The sequence below is a fragment of the Tachypleus tridentatus genome, chromosome 9, assembly GCF_004210375.1.
Source record: "Tachypleus tridentatus isolate NWPU-2018 chromosome 9, ASM421037v1, whole genome shotgun sequence".
Classification (NCBI taxonomy): domain Eukaryota; kingdom Metazoa; phylum Arthropoda; class Merostomata; order Xiphosura; family Limulidae; genus Tachypleus; species Tachypleus tridentatus.
In genome coordinates, this window is record NC_134833.1 from 126188339 (window position 1) to 126203722 (window position 15384).

The 15384-nt window shown below is 30.0% G+C and overlaps 1 protein-coding gene across 1 annotated transcript in view; it reads left to right on the plus strand.

Annotated features, from left to right (window-relative positions):
* Positions 1–15384, plus strand: part of Cdc27 (cell division cycle protein 27) — a 113814-nt gene that overhangs the window by 42880 nt on the left and 55550 nt on the right. Inside the window, exons 4-6 of the mRNA XM_076457093.1 lie at positions 2830–2994; positions 12746–12804; positions 13999–14141. Of these exons, the coding sequence (XP_076313208.1) occupies positions 2830–2994; positions 12746–12804; positions 13999–14141 (367 nt within the window). The remainder of the gene's footprint in view (positions 1–2829; positions 2995–12745; positions 12805–13998; positions 14142–15384) is intronic.

Below are 15384 nucleotides of genomic sequence, written 5' to 3' on the forward strand. Positions count from 1 at the left end.
TCAGTGGTTGGTACTTCTGTAAAGAGGGATATAAAATTGAAACTGGCCATTAAAGCTTTCTGATTAAGTTGATTAAGATTAGACTTGAAATTAAAAGTCTTTGATGAATGAACTGACTGATGTCACACATTTGGAGAATGCCCATGCTGTTTATTTACCAAGATTGTAATTAAATGATTCATATGTGGACATTATTGGTGAAATGGACAATCTGGTTTATGGAGTTTGGTGATGCCGTATATATGTGGTGTGTATGAGTTGGTCTTGTGCAGGTAGGAATAAAGTGTTTTTGAAATTGTGTTGGCTTTTTTTTAATTTTTTGTAGTATTTTGTTAAGTTGTATTTCATGTGTCTTTGTTGGATTTGTATGTAGTGGTTTAAATTTGTCTGTATCTGATAGGATGTTCTTCATTTTTTGGATGTGTTCATTATGACTATAGTATTTCCTTAATCTGCTTTAAGAATTTTTATGTTTTTGTCTTGTTTTAGGTTTTTAATGGAATTAATGTTTCTTTTTGTGAGATTGTTTTTTAGTTTTCTGTTTTGTGAAATTATGTTGATGTTTTTGTGAGAAAATTCTTTGAAAAATCATTTAAGATATTGTTTTTAATTTTTTCTGGGAAGTTTGGCTGTTGGATGTCAATAAAATTGTCAAAGTTGTCTTCTTTCTGCTAGTTGTTTTTAGTTGACACAAATTGAAACACAAGCAAGTAACACAGCATTACATCCACCACTATACTGGTACAGATATGTAGATGACACGATTGCAGGATTCATATCTACAGAACACACACTTAAGTTTTTCAATCACATTAACTCTATACATCCCAACATTAACTTCACATGTGAACAGGAAGAAAGCAATCACATATCATTTCTTAACCTCAAAATTACAAGAACTGATACACAATTTAAAACAGAAATCCACTGAAACATCACCCATAGAGGACTATATATTCCTTGGGACTCAGCACATGAAACAAAACAAAAACTCAACATACTAAGAAACCAGATAAACACAACCATAAAACTATGCTCAACAGATAAAATTAAGGACAAATTAGACAAAATAAAGCAATACTTCATCAACATCAATAAGTTTCCTCCACAAACTGTAGAAAACATTATATGCACACACCTAGACAAAAAGCAAAATCAACTAACAAAAGTAAATATATCTACCAAATTAAAAAATCATGAAACCATATACTGCTGCATACCATATATTCCTGACATCAGCAGAAAAATAACCAACATTTGGCAAAAACCAGTAACAAAATATGACATTCCAGTTAATACTAAATTTATTCAAAAACCAGACCCAAAACTAAGGTCTATACTATGTAAAAACTACACTGACAAACACCACACCAACATTATTTATAAAATACAATGTGATAACTGCCATGACTTCTATATTGGAGAAACAAGTAGAAAAATGGAAACCAGATTCAAAGAACACAAAAAGTCACCTTCACACGTTTTTGAACACTGCAAATCAAATAAACACAACATAACCATAAAAAGCACTCAAATACTAAATAAACAAACATAAACAAATGCAAAATTAAAGAAGCCTTACTTATGCAATAACTCAAGCCCAAAATAAACCAATACAAAGGAACACCTTTATACCTCTATTAATAAATATAATGAAACATCTAAGCATGCCCTCTACATTCCTACACTCAATTACACATCCCCTTCAAACATATGGTCAGCTATCGGTCAGTTACCTCTTTCTTTCTTTGTGAACCTGACAATGACCGAAGGTCAAAATGTTTGCTTCTTTACAAAAAAAAAATATTCTTAACCAATACCAGCCATTTTTACATATATATTTTTAGTGTTTTTATTTATGTCATGGCATCTTCCAAAATAATAGAGTAAAATATGAATTGAATGAGTTATGAAATATTTGCTGTAATTAAATTAAATGGGTATTAGATGCCTTATTAACTAAATTTTAAAGAAAGTGAGTGCAAATATTTATGATACAAGTAGGACAAACCTTAATGTCACTGATGAATTTAGCTTTTGATGATGGACCATTGTAGTGAGAGAAAGGTTCTAAACCTAAAAGTAGGTTTGAATTTTTTATGGTTGCTTACATGCAGTATATTTCCATTTTATTTTAATGATTTGCAGCAAAAAGCATCGTATGTAGCTCCCAAATAAGTTGGCGTTTCATAATTTTCTCACATATTTTAGTAGTGTCCTCAAATTCGTAAAATAAAAAGTTAACAGTGCACATAATATACTTTCATATTCATGTAAACAATGCTTTTAAAGTTCTCTGTAAAAGCATTAATCTTTAATTATAGTATACTTGTTTTAATTTATCAAGTATGTTATATATATATTCAGTAAAATTGATACTTGGCTGTTAGCAAAAATACTACTTGTTGGAAAAGTAATAGATCAGAATTTGTTTTGCATTTTTTGTAGGTTATTTGATTTTAAAAAATGTAATTTAAAGGCTCTACCTTTAACCTGTTCAGTGCCATAGACAAGATAACTCATCCAAGCTAGTCTGTAACACAGTGCCACGGATGAGTTATTTCATTCTCAATAATACCTAACTTCAACGCTAGATGTCATCACCATACATGCATTTGATCAACTTACAAATTGTTTCACTTTCATCATGAAAATGGCATCATGAAAAAAGTTACAAAATGAAGAAGCATCAGAGTTGTATTGTAGCAGCTGAAATACTTGGCAGTCAACAGGTTAAAGATTGAACAGAGTTAATTAAATTTGGGATGTTTTTAGATGTACATTTAGATTTTTTATCTAACAAGTATATTTACTGAACACTTATTTCAGGTATGCAGAAGCTGAACTAGCATTAACAGGGAGTGGAATAGCAAAGTCAAGAAATATAGAAGATATTATTAATGAGTTTGGAGAATCAGCATCTTTTGTAGTGCAATTACTGGGCCAAATCTGTATAAAAACAGAAAGAAATGTAAAAGCTGCAGAATCACTTAGGTAAGAAAAATATTATGTGCAATATTAATTATGCACATGAGGTTAACTTTTTAATATAAAGATTTACTTCTGTTTCTCTTTTACAAAGATTTATTATATTTGATAAAGTTATTGCCTGTGAATTCATTCTGTAAGATATTTGTTATTGATAGATAGATTGTTAACATTTACATTTATGAAAGCTGAAAAAATTATTAAATGTTGAATGATGTTTCTGTACATAAAAAGGTTTTTGCCCAATCTTTTTTATTACTTTTATGAAGTGCTTGATGATCTGAAGAAATCTCATATTGAAAGAAATACTAAGTGAACCATTAAAAAGTTGTAATGCTTATTTTTTATTTCCTAACAATATTATGTAAAATTCTAATTATTTCACAGGTGAGTAGTTATTTTTTATAAATTACTGTAAAAACATACACATCAAACCTGTCATGAATGCAATAAAAAAAGTTAAAATTCATGGTCAACTATCAAGACAAACCAGTTTTGTATCAGCTGATGTAATGTAAAAATGATACAGGGAATCTTGTAATGATGTAATTTGACAGATGTTATTAATTTTTAGTAATAATGTAGTGAGAATCATCAGAAATGAAGTATCAAAATCAAACTTAATAACTTTATTATTAGTAATGTTTTGAACTTAATCCAAGGACATAAGTTGTAACCTGTGATTAAAAACAAACATCTTTAAATATTTAGAACTATGAGCAATTCTAAAACTGGAATATGGAGATAATATGCAGATACATATTTTAGTGTTACTGCTTGCATCATATTTTAACAGTATATTACCTTTTTTTTCAAATATTATGAAATTGATTTACATCTGTTTAAATTGCATAATCAGATTTATCATTTTAATTTATTTTGCAAAGATTTGTACTTAAATCTTATTAAAAATTATCATAAATTCACAAATGATAATATTTATCTCTTCACACAGAAATTCCATTTTCCTTGAATGTATGTATGAGATTTATATGCTATTGGCCTTGAAATAACTCTCACTACATTCACGTGCTTAATGTGAACTACACTGGTGCATGATGATAATACTGTGTGACAATAGCCCTCACGACTAGGAAGGTGATTCCATTTTCAGAAGCAGTAACTCCCTCTATGCACTTGCACACTTGATGACTTTATTCTTCTCCTAAGCACTGCTTTGAACCAAATTGATAAGCTTTTCTTATCTAAGTTCACTTTCGTGAATTTTGCATTTGTTAATGAAACTTTGATTTTCATTTTCTTCAGCTTTTGTTTCAAAAGCTCTTATGTTTTTATCATTGAATTCTCAAGTTACAGTGAATTCAACTTTGTCCTGTGTAGGTGATAGTGTTACACACACAGTGATATTTCCTGAGGGTTCAAGAAGTTTCTTGACTGTCAAGAATGATACAACCATAATATAGAATATTGTGAGGTACATTATGCATACTGGGAATTTTATTCTTGTTCATTTCTCAAATATCCCTTCCCTTTAACCCTTTCATAACAGATCACAGGTCATGTCATCACATTGTTGACTTGAATTCAAAATTTTATTGGAATACTATTTTATAAATTTATTCAATAAATTTGGAATTAAATTGCAGATTATAATTCACACTTTAATATTATATATGTGCCAATTTCTTAACAGAACATGTTTAAATATAGATTTCAGTGAGCTGCATGGTATGTTGAATTCAGCACTGTTTGAAATTAGATGTTTGTGATGTTAAAGTACTAAGGCTATAATTTCCTACAAATTAGAAGTTCAAATTTATAATATTAACAAGCTATTATATACATAATAAGAACATCATATCTTTTTATTTTGCTGAAATATGGTTTAGATACTGAATCAAACACAGTGGTTCCATTCACCTCTTTCCATTTTTGGAAACGGTCTCTTATATACATTTGCTTCAATATATAATATGGATAATCAGTCGACAGCTTAGAATATACCCCTTGTGGTTTTCTCAGCCATTTCAATCTGTATAAAAGCTATCAAATTCTTTCAAACCAAGATTTCAAGAAGGTAGATTGTTTTTTTAGTCAGCTTGAAGTTTAATATTTTTTAAAATATAAATACAACTTTGTTAGTAGGCTTAATAAATTATTGTGTAACTCTATGGAATCAATATAGTTTTAATTTTTTGATTATTTAACCATATGTATATATAAAACCTAAAAAAATTGTTTAATTGTTTAATATCTTTCATTTGTGAAATTGAAAAAGGCTTAGCAAGCTATATCCATCAGCAACCAAGTTTAAAGGACATAGCTAAAAGAGATAACCATTCACTTTACGTTATTTGTTGTTTTATATTTTAAGTAAAGTGAGTTTCAAAATTTATTTCTAAATAGTATTAATCTGTATACATAATTTATAACAATTGAAATTATGGCTGTAAATTACAAAATACTAGTCCATTAAAACACAGCAAGACAGAGATGATGAGAGGTTGGTTTTATATTATAGAATACATCACATGAGTACACATGTACCATGTTAATGCAAGTTATGTAATGTTAGCTAGGCATGATTGGAAGGTCAGTATAATATATGCATAATATTATGAAACTCAAGCAACTTAGACTAAACATTTGTATTTTGATGTTATACAGTCATTCAAGCATGAAAAAAGCATAATTTATACTTATTTCCTAATTTTTTATGATAGTTATGAGGTTGGTGAAGTAACAAGTAACTTAAAATATAAAGTTTTATTGAAAACAAATGATTGAAATGTATTTAGAATGCAAATAATAATTGAGATTTTTCAGATGAAGAATAGTTTCTTTAATCATAGCATGAAATTATTTTGAACTCAGTCTAGTAACAAAACAGACTCAATAAAACTTGGTGTGTAAAGAATGTAATCTTCAAAAGTTATAGTACAAATACTTAACATGTGCAAATGTGAAGATGAACTTGTGTTTATTATACCAAGCCAATTGCAAAAGGGTTAATTTAAGCTGGAAAAGAAGGAAGACCCTTCTCTTCTGTTTTTGTTCCAAGATGCTAATTCTCACAGTTATTTAATGTTTTCTCTGTCACCTGCCATTTTAGTTTATTCTAATTTCTTCCTTAAGCAGCTATGCAATCATACCCAAATGCTTTGTTTTCCATGCCTCACTGATTCCCTTATTCAAGCTTAAAACTGTTCTTTTTCCTCTTCAGATTCTCAGTTGTGAAGTCTATTACTTGCATGAGGAATGGACTTCTTGTCTCCTATTTTGCTCTCAAATGCCTACTTTTTGTGTCTTCATTGTTTTTTTCCCACTCTCATGTACAACCTACTCTCCTACACTTCATATTTGAAGCATTTCATTATGCTTCAGGAAGGTCTTCATGGAAGGTTTATCCCTTTCTTTTTGCCAGAACATCTTGTACAACTACCACTTTAGTTTTCCTGCTCTCTTAGTTCCTATGCTGTTAGGACCTATTGGTTTGGGATATGCACCTTACCACTGTACAGCTACCTCAGTGTTTAACTGAGATCTTACTTCTTCATGAACAGTTGGCCTTTTCTAGCCCATTCTCAGGAGGCATTCTCTTCTCACACCAGTATTCTTTTACTGGAGGCTGCTTTCTTATGCCCACTCAATGCTTGATACATCTTAGCTGAGCTCAGTTTTCTTCCCTATGTCTGTGAGCTATGGAGTATCTGCTTACAAAGATTCACAGTTCTCCTTCTCATCCTGCACAAGAGATTTTGTTCACTTTTTGGGATTCTGACTTCCCTGTAAATGCTTATTTCTCTGGAGTATATACAAATGTGTACTCATCAACTGACCTTGTAGAACCAGTGTATTCCTTCTTGGGATCCACTGTCCTCAATTGTGAACCTCCTTTTTACTAGAGGAACTGTTATGATCATTGTACTGTACCAATACTAACTCCATCTTTTCTTTGTAACTTACTGGACCAAATCTCCATCTCTTCACTGATGTTTCCCTCATGGGTTGAGGTGCATCTGTGAATGATGATCTCATGTCTGGCATTAAGATGCAAAATGAACATTTACTTTACATTAATGTGCTTGAATTTTTTTTCTGTTTGTTAGGCATGTTCCTATTTCGTGTCTTACTGGTGGGTCACTTAGTCATGAACTACATTGACAGTTCCATGGTTGTTTTTACATCAACTGTCAAAGGATCATTCATTCTTGGACCCTTTAATTTTGGAAGGTGGGCTTACTTTTCTGGACCCATTTACATTGAATTTATCTTGTTGCTTGTCCTATGCTGGTAGTTATAAACCTGGAAAGAGTTCAGTTCATCTGCCCTGGCTCTATCAGTACCTACTGCTATATGAGGTGTTCCATGTGATTACTTGAGGAATCCTCATGGTTTACAACTTTACTTAACTCTGATCTAGGATGTATCAGTTTCATAAACTATCATGAAAAATGTCAGCACTGCTCACTTCTTTGTTTTGCACTTTCTAGTTTTTTAAAAAAAAGGGTTTTGCAATCACCCATTACATTGTCTCTAGTAAAAGACCTTTCTGGCTGGTGGCTGATAGAGATATTAGCTCTTTTATGGATCTCTCCAGTGCAAATTCTCACCCCTCTTCAATACTTGGCTACAGGAGTGGTGGACCATGGAGAATCCTTACCAGTTGGACTTAGCACAATACAGAGAGAAGTATGATGGTGGTGACATTATCATGGTGATGATACTGTGCCCTCCTTCCATAGTCAGAGCGAATCAAGTAAAGTCAAGGTGAGCACACATCATGTGGTCTTATTGCACACTAACCACACTACATACATCGGCTCATTGACCACTTTTGTGCAGGTGCTCAGTTGGTCATCATTATATGATGTCATTCCATGCAACTCTTCAGGTTCTTTTTGCCTTTCTATCCTTTTTCTCTCAGGGCATAAAGTATACTCTGGTCTAGACAAGTTGAATTTCACTGTTTGTTTGACTCTGTGGAACCATTGCTATTGGTGGTTGTCACATTCTCTGGGCTTCCCTTTGGTAACTTTTATATCATCTAGGTAAATTTTTGCACCAGCTTCTCCATCACTTTAGCATGGGATTCTAGCATTTCTGTGAGTAGAGCTAAGTTACTGCCTGAAAAGGTAAACTACTTCTAATCTGAAAATATATTTCCAGTAGATACTTTTACATTCTGACTGCCACCCACTAGTCCACGGATTTACAACGCTAAAATCAGGGGTTCAATTCCCCTCGGTGGGCTCAGCAGATACCCAGATGTGGCTTTGCTATAAGAAAAATACACACATAAATCCTGACCTACTCACTTCCTGTGAATCTTATTTTCTTTGCCTGATCGGAGAATAAAGTAATCACAAGTGAAAGTGAATAGGAGGTGTTACTGTACACAGTGTTGTGTTGCCATCCCATTGGTAGAAGGCTATCTTTACATGATAACATCATCATGCACCAATGCAATTTACTTGTACATGTGAATTTAAGTGAGAATTTGCCCAAGGCTAGAGGCATGCAAATCTCACAGACAGATGTGCAAGGGAAATAGCATTTTTGTGTGAAGATATATCTTTTAGAAATGCATTTTAAGATTAGGAAAATGATAACATCTGTCAGTCCATTCATTTCTGTTAAATCTTCAATAGTGTTTTTGTATTGCTTCCATTAAAAGGGTCTGCAGTTATGCTTTATCCTTCTATTTTCATTTTTAAGAGGGAGTTATTTTTTTACTTTTTAATGTAATTTTATAAGGGACCTAAGTATATTTTAGGCAAGTCTAAGTGTAACCTCTTAGCCCAGTAATTTAAGTTTGCATACTCAAAATTATTTTTATCTCATTACACTTTTTATCATCAGGTGTAAGTTTTTTCACATAATTTCAATATTGCTGCAAGTAAGTTCATGTTGTTTATTATAAATATGCAAAGCTAATGAGGGTATGAAAAGTGGCCTACATTAAAAAGACTTATCACCAAATAATTTCATGTTAATTTTATTTTAAAATGGTTGAAAACTATTTAACATTACATCTGTGGCAAAAAATATTTTTATGCAGAATAAGTGTAGCATTTAGGAAATTTCAAACATTCACTGTGCTTTTATGTTTATGTCAATTATAAACAGACTAAATTTCTTTAAAACATTTTTCTCTATATTTTCATTAAATTATACAAATTTAGCCTATTTTAGTATTTTTAAAGTAATATTGCTTGTAATTTTTGGATTTTAGTCATGGTAAGGAATGTAGTTCATCTAGACAAGAATGAAACCAATATGAACACCATTTTTTAGTAGTATTTAGACATAATTGTAAAATGTTTTTCATTCTGTAATGTATGACAGTTGGTCATATTTGCTTACCAGTTTGTAAGATAAATATTTCATTGTTTGTTACTTTATTTTAAAGTAAACTTTTATTGTGATGTATTTCCTGAACAGTTAAAATGGATCCAAATTCATAAGTTACATTTTTTGACAGTAGGCAGTTTTGTATTTCATCTATGTTCACCAAATATCACACTCTCAGAAAAATTATGAAATGGCATCTGTAGTAGCTGTAATCTTATTTAGTATCTTAATTCATAAGTTGCAGATTGAGAAATACCCAACATATTGCTATTGGTTATATTTTGATTATTTTAAAATTTTGTTCTCTGAGGGAGTTGTTTCTTTCAATGGTGTAATTATTATTTAAAATCAAGAAGTTTTCTAAAAGTTCAAGCCTCTGTGGAATCTCAAAACTTCCTGTAGATTGTAGCATTTAGAAGTACTAGTACAATATAAAAATGCTAGGTGGAGTGAGTTAAATTTATGAAACAGTTCAGTGTAAGCTAAAGAGTTTTAGTTAATTAGATAAAATTAATGAGTCTATCTATCAGTCATTGAGTTTGTAAGTTAGTGTGATTGTTGTTAACCACTGCAAGCAAATGATTAAATTAATTGTTAAGTTAGGCCTACCAATGAATGTAGCCTGCATAAAATTATATTAAAGAAACTTAAGCTAGTATTTTTTCTTTATAAAGTTATGTTTTCCATTGATGCTTTCTAATACACACATCTGTATACTCTTAAACAAAGATAAGTAGAAAACGCAACTAATATATACATGTACATATGCGTGTGTGTGTGTCTGTGTATATATATATATATATTTGTATTTCCTTATAATACAGCAGAAAACTTAATATTTGTAAATGGATTTCATGTGCATCTTTAGCATTATATGTTAATATAAAGTTTGTTCATTAAAACTTGTTCTTGAGTAATAAAAATGGAAAATTAATTTATATTTATTTTACAGAATTAAATTGAAATATTATATACTAGTTACAATTATTTAAATTAATTTTATTACTGTTACGGGTATATATGGCATCACTTTATTTAATGTAGAGTATTATGATTCACTAAATATTCATGTTTCACTGCTGAAGTGTGTTTATATTTACTAAACCAAAACTTTTATTAAGCAAAGGAAATTTAGAAAGTCAGTGAGGTTAGTAATACTGTTATTTGAAATAACTAATAGCAAAAAAAAATAATACAAACAATTATTTTCTGTATAGCACTTATGCAGAACTAATACTTGAGAAGTCGGTAGATCTACCTAATGTTTCAGTGTATAATTACATTAAATTATGGTTTTAACATTTTAACCTTAGAATTACCATTAATTAACTACTTCTTAATTTTAAACTTTTAGTCAGTTTTTTTGGGGATATTCATGTTTAATTGGCAACTTTGAACAAGAGGAAATCTAATAGACCAGTTTCTCATAAAAATTTGCTCCAAAAAACAGAATAAAAGTACCAAAATATTGTTTTAGTGAAGATGAAAAGTTTTCCAAAAGCAAGTCTACCTTTGCTCAATAATATTTCATTTTAATCTTGGTTTCCACTGTAAAAAATTTTCAACATGTTAATGACAAATAGATCACTCGGTGCACTTGGTAGAAACAATAGCAAATGTTCTCTAATTATATCATGACTTTTTATGTGAGGTTTGATCAGTCATATCTAAATCTGTTATGAATGATTTAAGATATTGAAAATGGTTGCATTAACAACAATAAAGCGTCTTAATCATACTGCTTCTCTTCACATTTGATCAATCATATCTAAATCTGTTATGAATGATTTAAAATATTGAAAATGGTTGCATTAACAACAATAAAGCGTCTTAATCATACTGCTTCTCTTCACATTTGATCAATCATATCTAAATCTGTTATGAATGATTTAAGATATTGAAAATGGTTGCATTAACAACAATAAAGTGTCTTAATCATACTGCTTCTCTTCACATTTGAGCAATCATATCTAAATCTGTTATGAATGATTTAAGATATTGAAAATGGTTGCATTAACAACAATAAAGCGTCTTAATTATACTGCTTCTCTTCACATTTGATCAATCATATCTAAATCTGTTATGAATGATTTAAAATATTGAAAATGGTTGCATTAACAACAATAAAGTGTCTTAATCATACTGCTTCTCTTCACATTTGAGCAATCATATCTAAATCTGTTATGAATGATTTAAGATATTGAAAATGGTTGCATTAACAACAATAAAGCGTCTTAATCATACTGCTTCTCTTCACATTTGATCAATCATATCTAAATCTGTTATGAATGATTTAAAATATTGAAAATGGTTGCATTAACAACAATAAAGTGTCTTAATCATACTGCTTCTCTTCACATTTTTCTTGTTCTTGTTAAATTGAATTCAAACATTTTTATACAGTTATTCTTTTCTGCTCACTTTTAACTTTAAGACTAATCCTATTGTGACTACAACTACAGTATCTGCATTTCTTGCAACATTACAACTTTTAACCTTGAACTTGCAATTGAGACTACAGTAAACATAACATGCTCCCACTATTTGTTGACTATTTCAGAGGTTCTCAACCGGGGGTGCGAGAACATATTAAAATTTTGTAGGGTTGGGAACCACTGGGCTAGTTTAATACTGAAAACTGGTCTTCTATTGGGTAATTATTTTGCAACAAACAATTAGCTTTCACCAAGATCTTTTTAAACTGATTATGAACTAAATTTCTCTGGGTCTACAATTTTGTTAGTCAAGGAACTCTAATAACAAGAGTCAAATAAAAAATTTATCTCACTAATTACTTCAGGGACCCTCTGTGTAATTTATCTAAAGTGTTCTAACAGACTAGAAATATCAAACCAGGATGCAGTATTTTGAACCCAATACTAGTGAATAGTTTTTAGTGCTTGTGATTATTAACAATATAATTTTATTTGTTGATAGTATTAAGAACTATAAATTTTAGTCCTAACTTATTAAAGCAAAAGATGTGCACAAGTTACAGTGTTGATTTAACTCTACCATGTATTGACTTGGACTTGTAGATTTTGGTGCCTGTGATTACAGTATTTTGTACTATTCTAAACATCCATGTTTTAAAGCTGTACTGTTGCAATAAAAATATTAATTTGACCGCACATGTTTTGTGAGTCTCTGCTAGTATACACACACACACACACAATGTACATGTAGGTATTTAATTTATTTATAAATATAATTTAGTAACAGCTCATATAACTGCTATGTATGCTGCTTATCTAATTAATTATCCCACAGAAGTATGGTATTTACCTTATTATAATTTGAAAAACAAAAATTATCTTCCTCCTTGTATTAATATGATTATCTTTTGTATTGTATCTTATTTTAACTATGTCTACTTACATGTCCAGTAAAACAGTAGTATACTAAAGTTAATGGAGTTTTGATGTTATGTTTTTTTCTACAGGAAAAGCTTAAAGTTAAATCCTTTCCTTTGGGCATCGTATGAATTATTGGTTAGTTTAGGTAAGTATATTTAGTTTACAAACACTTGTAACTACTTGAAAGAAAATTTTCAGATTGATAAAAATTATTGTTATCCGTATATGTCATACTGACTTCACAGCATTTAAAATAAGGTAACACCATATATAATACATACGATCTGAAGCTGTTAAGGTTAAAACTGTTGTTCAGTACTTTTTAGCTGATATTTACTCATAGAGCTATGAAATGAAGTGATATTTAATACTTTTGTGTTCATACTGCTGGTACAGTAATGTAACACACTGATAGTGAAGGCTTTTATAAAAATAAAAATATTATATTTTAATCCTGATATTTTGATGTGTTTTATTTTACTAATAAAAGAGGTATCTAGATAACAACACAGCTTATTAAGAAAATCTAAGCTAATAAGGCAATAACATCTCGTAAGAAAATTGTGAGACTACTCAAGATAAAATGCTTTTGAATTATACTGAAGTGAAAACTTTTCAACAGATGAATGATTTTTAGTTGTTGCAAAAACTCTGTTTAGTTTTTATATTAACATAAAATAATAAAAATATATTTTACATTTTCAAATGTCACATATCAAAGTGTATATATTACTATATACAAAGAAATTTAAAAATGCTTTGTTTGGAAAGTAATTACTTTTAGCAAGTTTTCTTTCATGAAAACTGTAGTATGCAGAGATTGTACATGGCAGGTGGAAAGGGAGAAGTATTTTAACATGGTAAATGCTCAGCTAGGAGAACTGTATTAACTCAAGTTATGTTAAAAGACTCGTAAGATATCACTTTTTAGATCTCATTTGCCAAGTAGTAATATCTTCACACTGATGATATGTTCAGATAATGTTGATATCTGTCCTTACTTCTTATGTTTGTAAAGATTACAGATTGGTAGTTCAAAGTGAATAGTTGTACATTTTTCTTGTTTCACGTTCTTATACTGAATGGACATATATATTATTCTTTATAAGCTGGTTATAAGTTATACTTTAGCAACTTCCATTATCTTTTCAGTGTTTAGTTGAATTTGAAACTTAAATACTTTTGAAGTTTTTATTAATATTTGAACTTCAAGATTAATAAGTAGATTTGTAAATACTTTAGTCCATGAAATATTTTTGGTGTATGTGTGTGTCCAGTGTTAATGTTTAATTGCATAAACAAATTTGAAAGTCAGCTTATGTATATTTATGTTTTGTAGGAGAAAAACCAGACCCTTCCAAGATATTTACAATATCCAACCTAGACAACTTCTCTTACTGTCATGGCTCCAATCCTATTGTAAACTTAATAAATAAATCAAATACTAGTGGAGATACATATATTTCTTGTGATGTGCAGCAGGTAAGAGTTTTATGGGTTTTAATGGTGTATTTTTATGCTTCATTTTTACTTAACTTTTGAGTAATTATAAATGTATTTTATAATAATAGTCAATGAACTGTGTTTATGTTTAAACTGTAAAGTCTCTATTGTTATTCTTTCTTAAATGGATAAAATGCAAGACTAAAATATCCTTTGCTTAAATTGTTTCAAGTATTGAAATTTAACAAAATTATCAAGAATACTAGTTATGAAGAGTTAAAATTACATTTAACACACCAAGTTACTAATCTTGGCAAGAAAAGCTTCTAATGAAAAGGAAAAAACATGGAAGAGACGATGTCATTAAAGAGTTCAATCACATATGCACAGTAAATCATACAGCAGTGTTGAGTATTGTTGGCTTTTCAGATGAAAACCTAAAGTGCACACCTGAAGAATGCATTGTTTACAACACAGTTCAGCAAGAAATATCCCTAGTTATGTATCATAGTGTGTAACAAAAGTTGAACCATATGAAATATTGTATGTTGTCTGCTTTATATGTGGAAAACCAAATGGAGTAGTCTTTGATATGACATCATATACATAATGAACAGAGTATGGTACTTAGTGACAGGATTCCATTTGGAATATTTATAACTTCCTGAAATTCATTAAGTGTTGTGTTTGTTTACTTGTTGGGATTTATTTTGTTGTAATTTCCTAGTATTAGGAAGTGCAAATGACACTTCAGCTAACTAACACTGCAGATAAGCATTGAATTCTAATGCAACATTAGAGTAATCACTTTTTCTTTAACTCTATCTCTTCAGGCATAACTTACTCCACTTTTCACAAGGTTTTAGAGACTTACATTTAGAATTTTATTTTTATTTATGTTACACCAATTAGTATTGCATAAAACCTTAGCTAATAATGATTCTAAGGTCTTAATTTTTTGAAAGAAGTATTTAAAATCCTTAATTTCCCTTAGTGTGATGCACACAGCACATTTTCTCAAGGCATCTTCTCTATTTTAATTATCACCCTTCAATAAGTACAAAATTAAACATAAATTACTCACTTCTTGATGATGAGAAACCCATTTGAATTAAAAATGTATTTCAGAATGGCTGGCATAGGTATTAACGCTTTTACTGATAAGGAGAGAAAAACATTTTGACCTTCCTAGGTCATCTTCAGTTTAAAAAAATTAAGGTCTAAACATTATTCTCTCCTTATCAGTGAAAGTGTTGATACCCATATCAGTCGTTCTGAGATA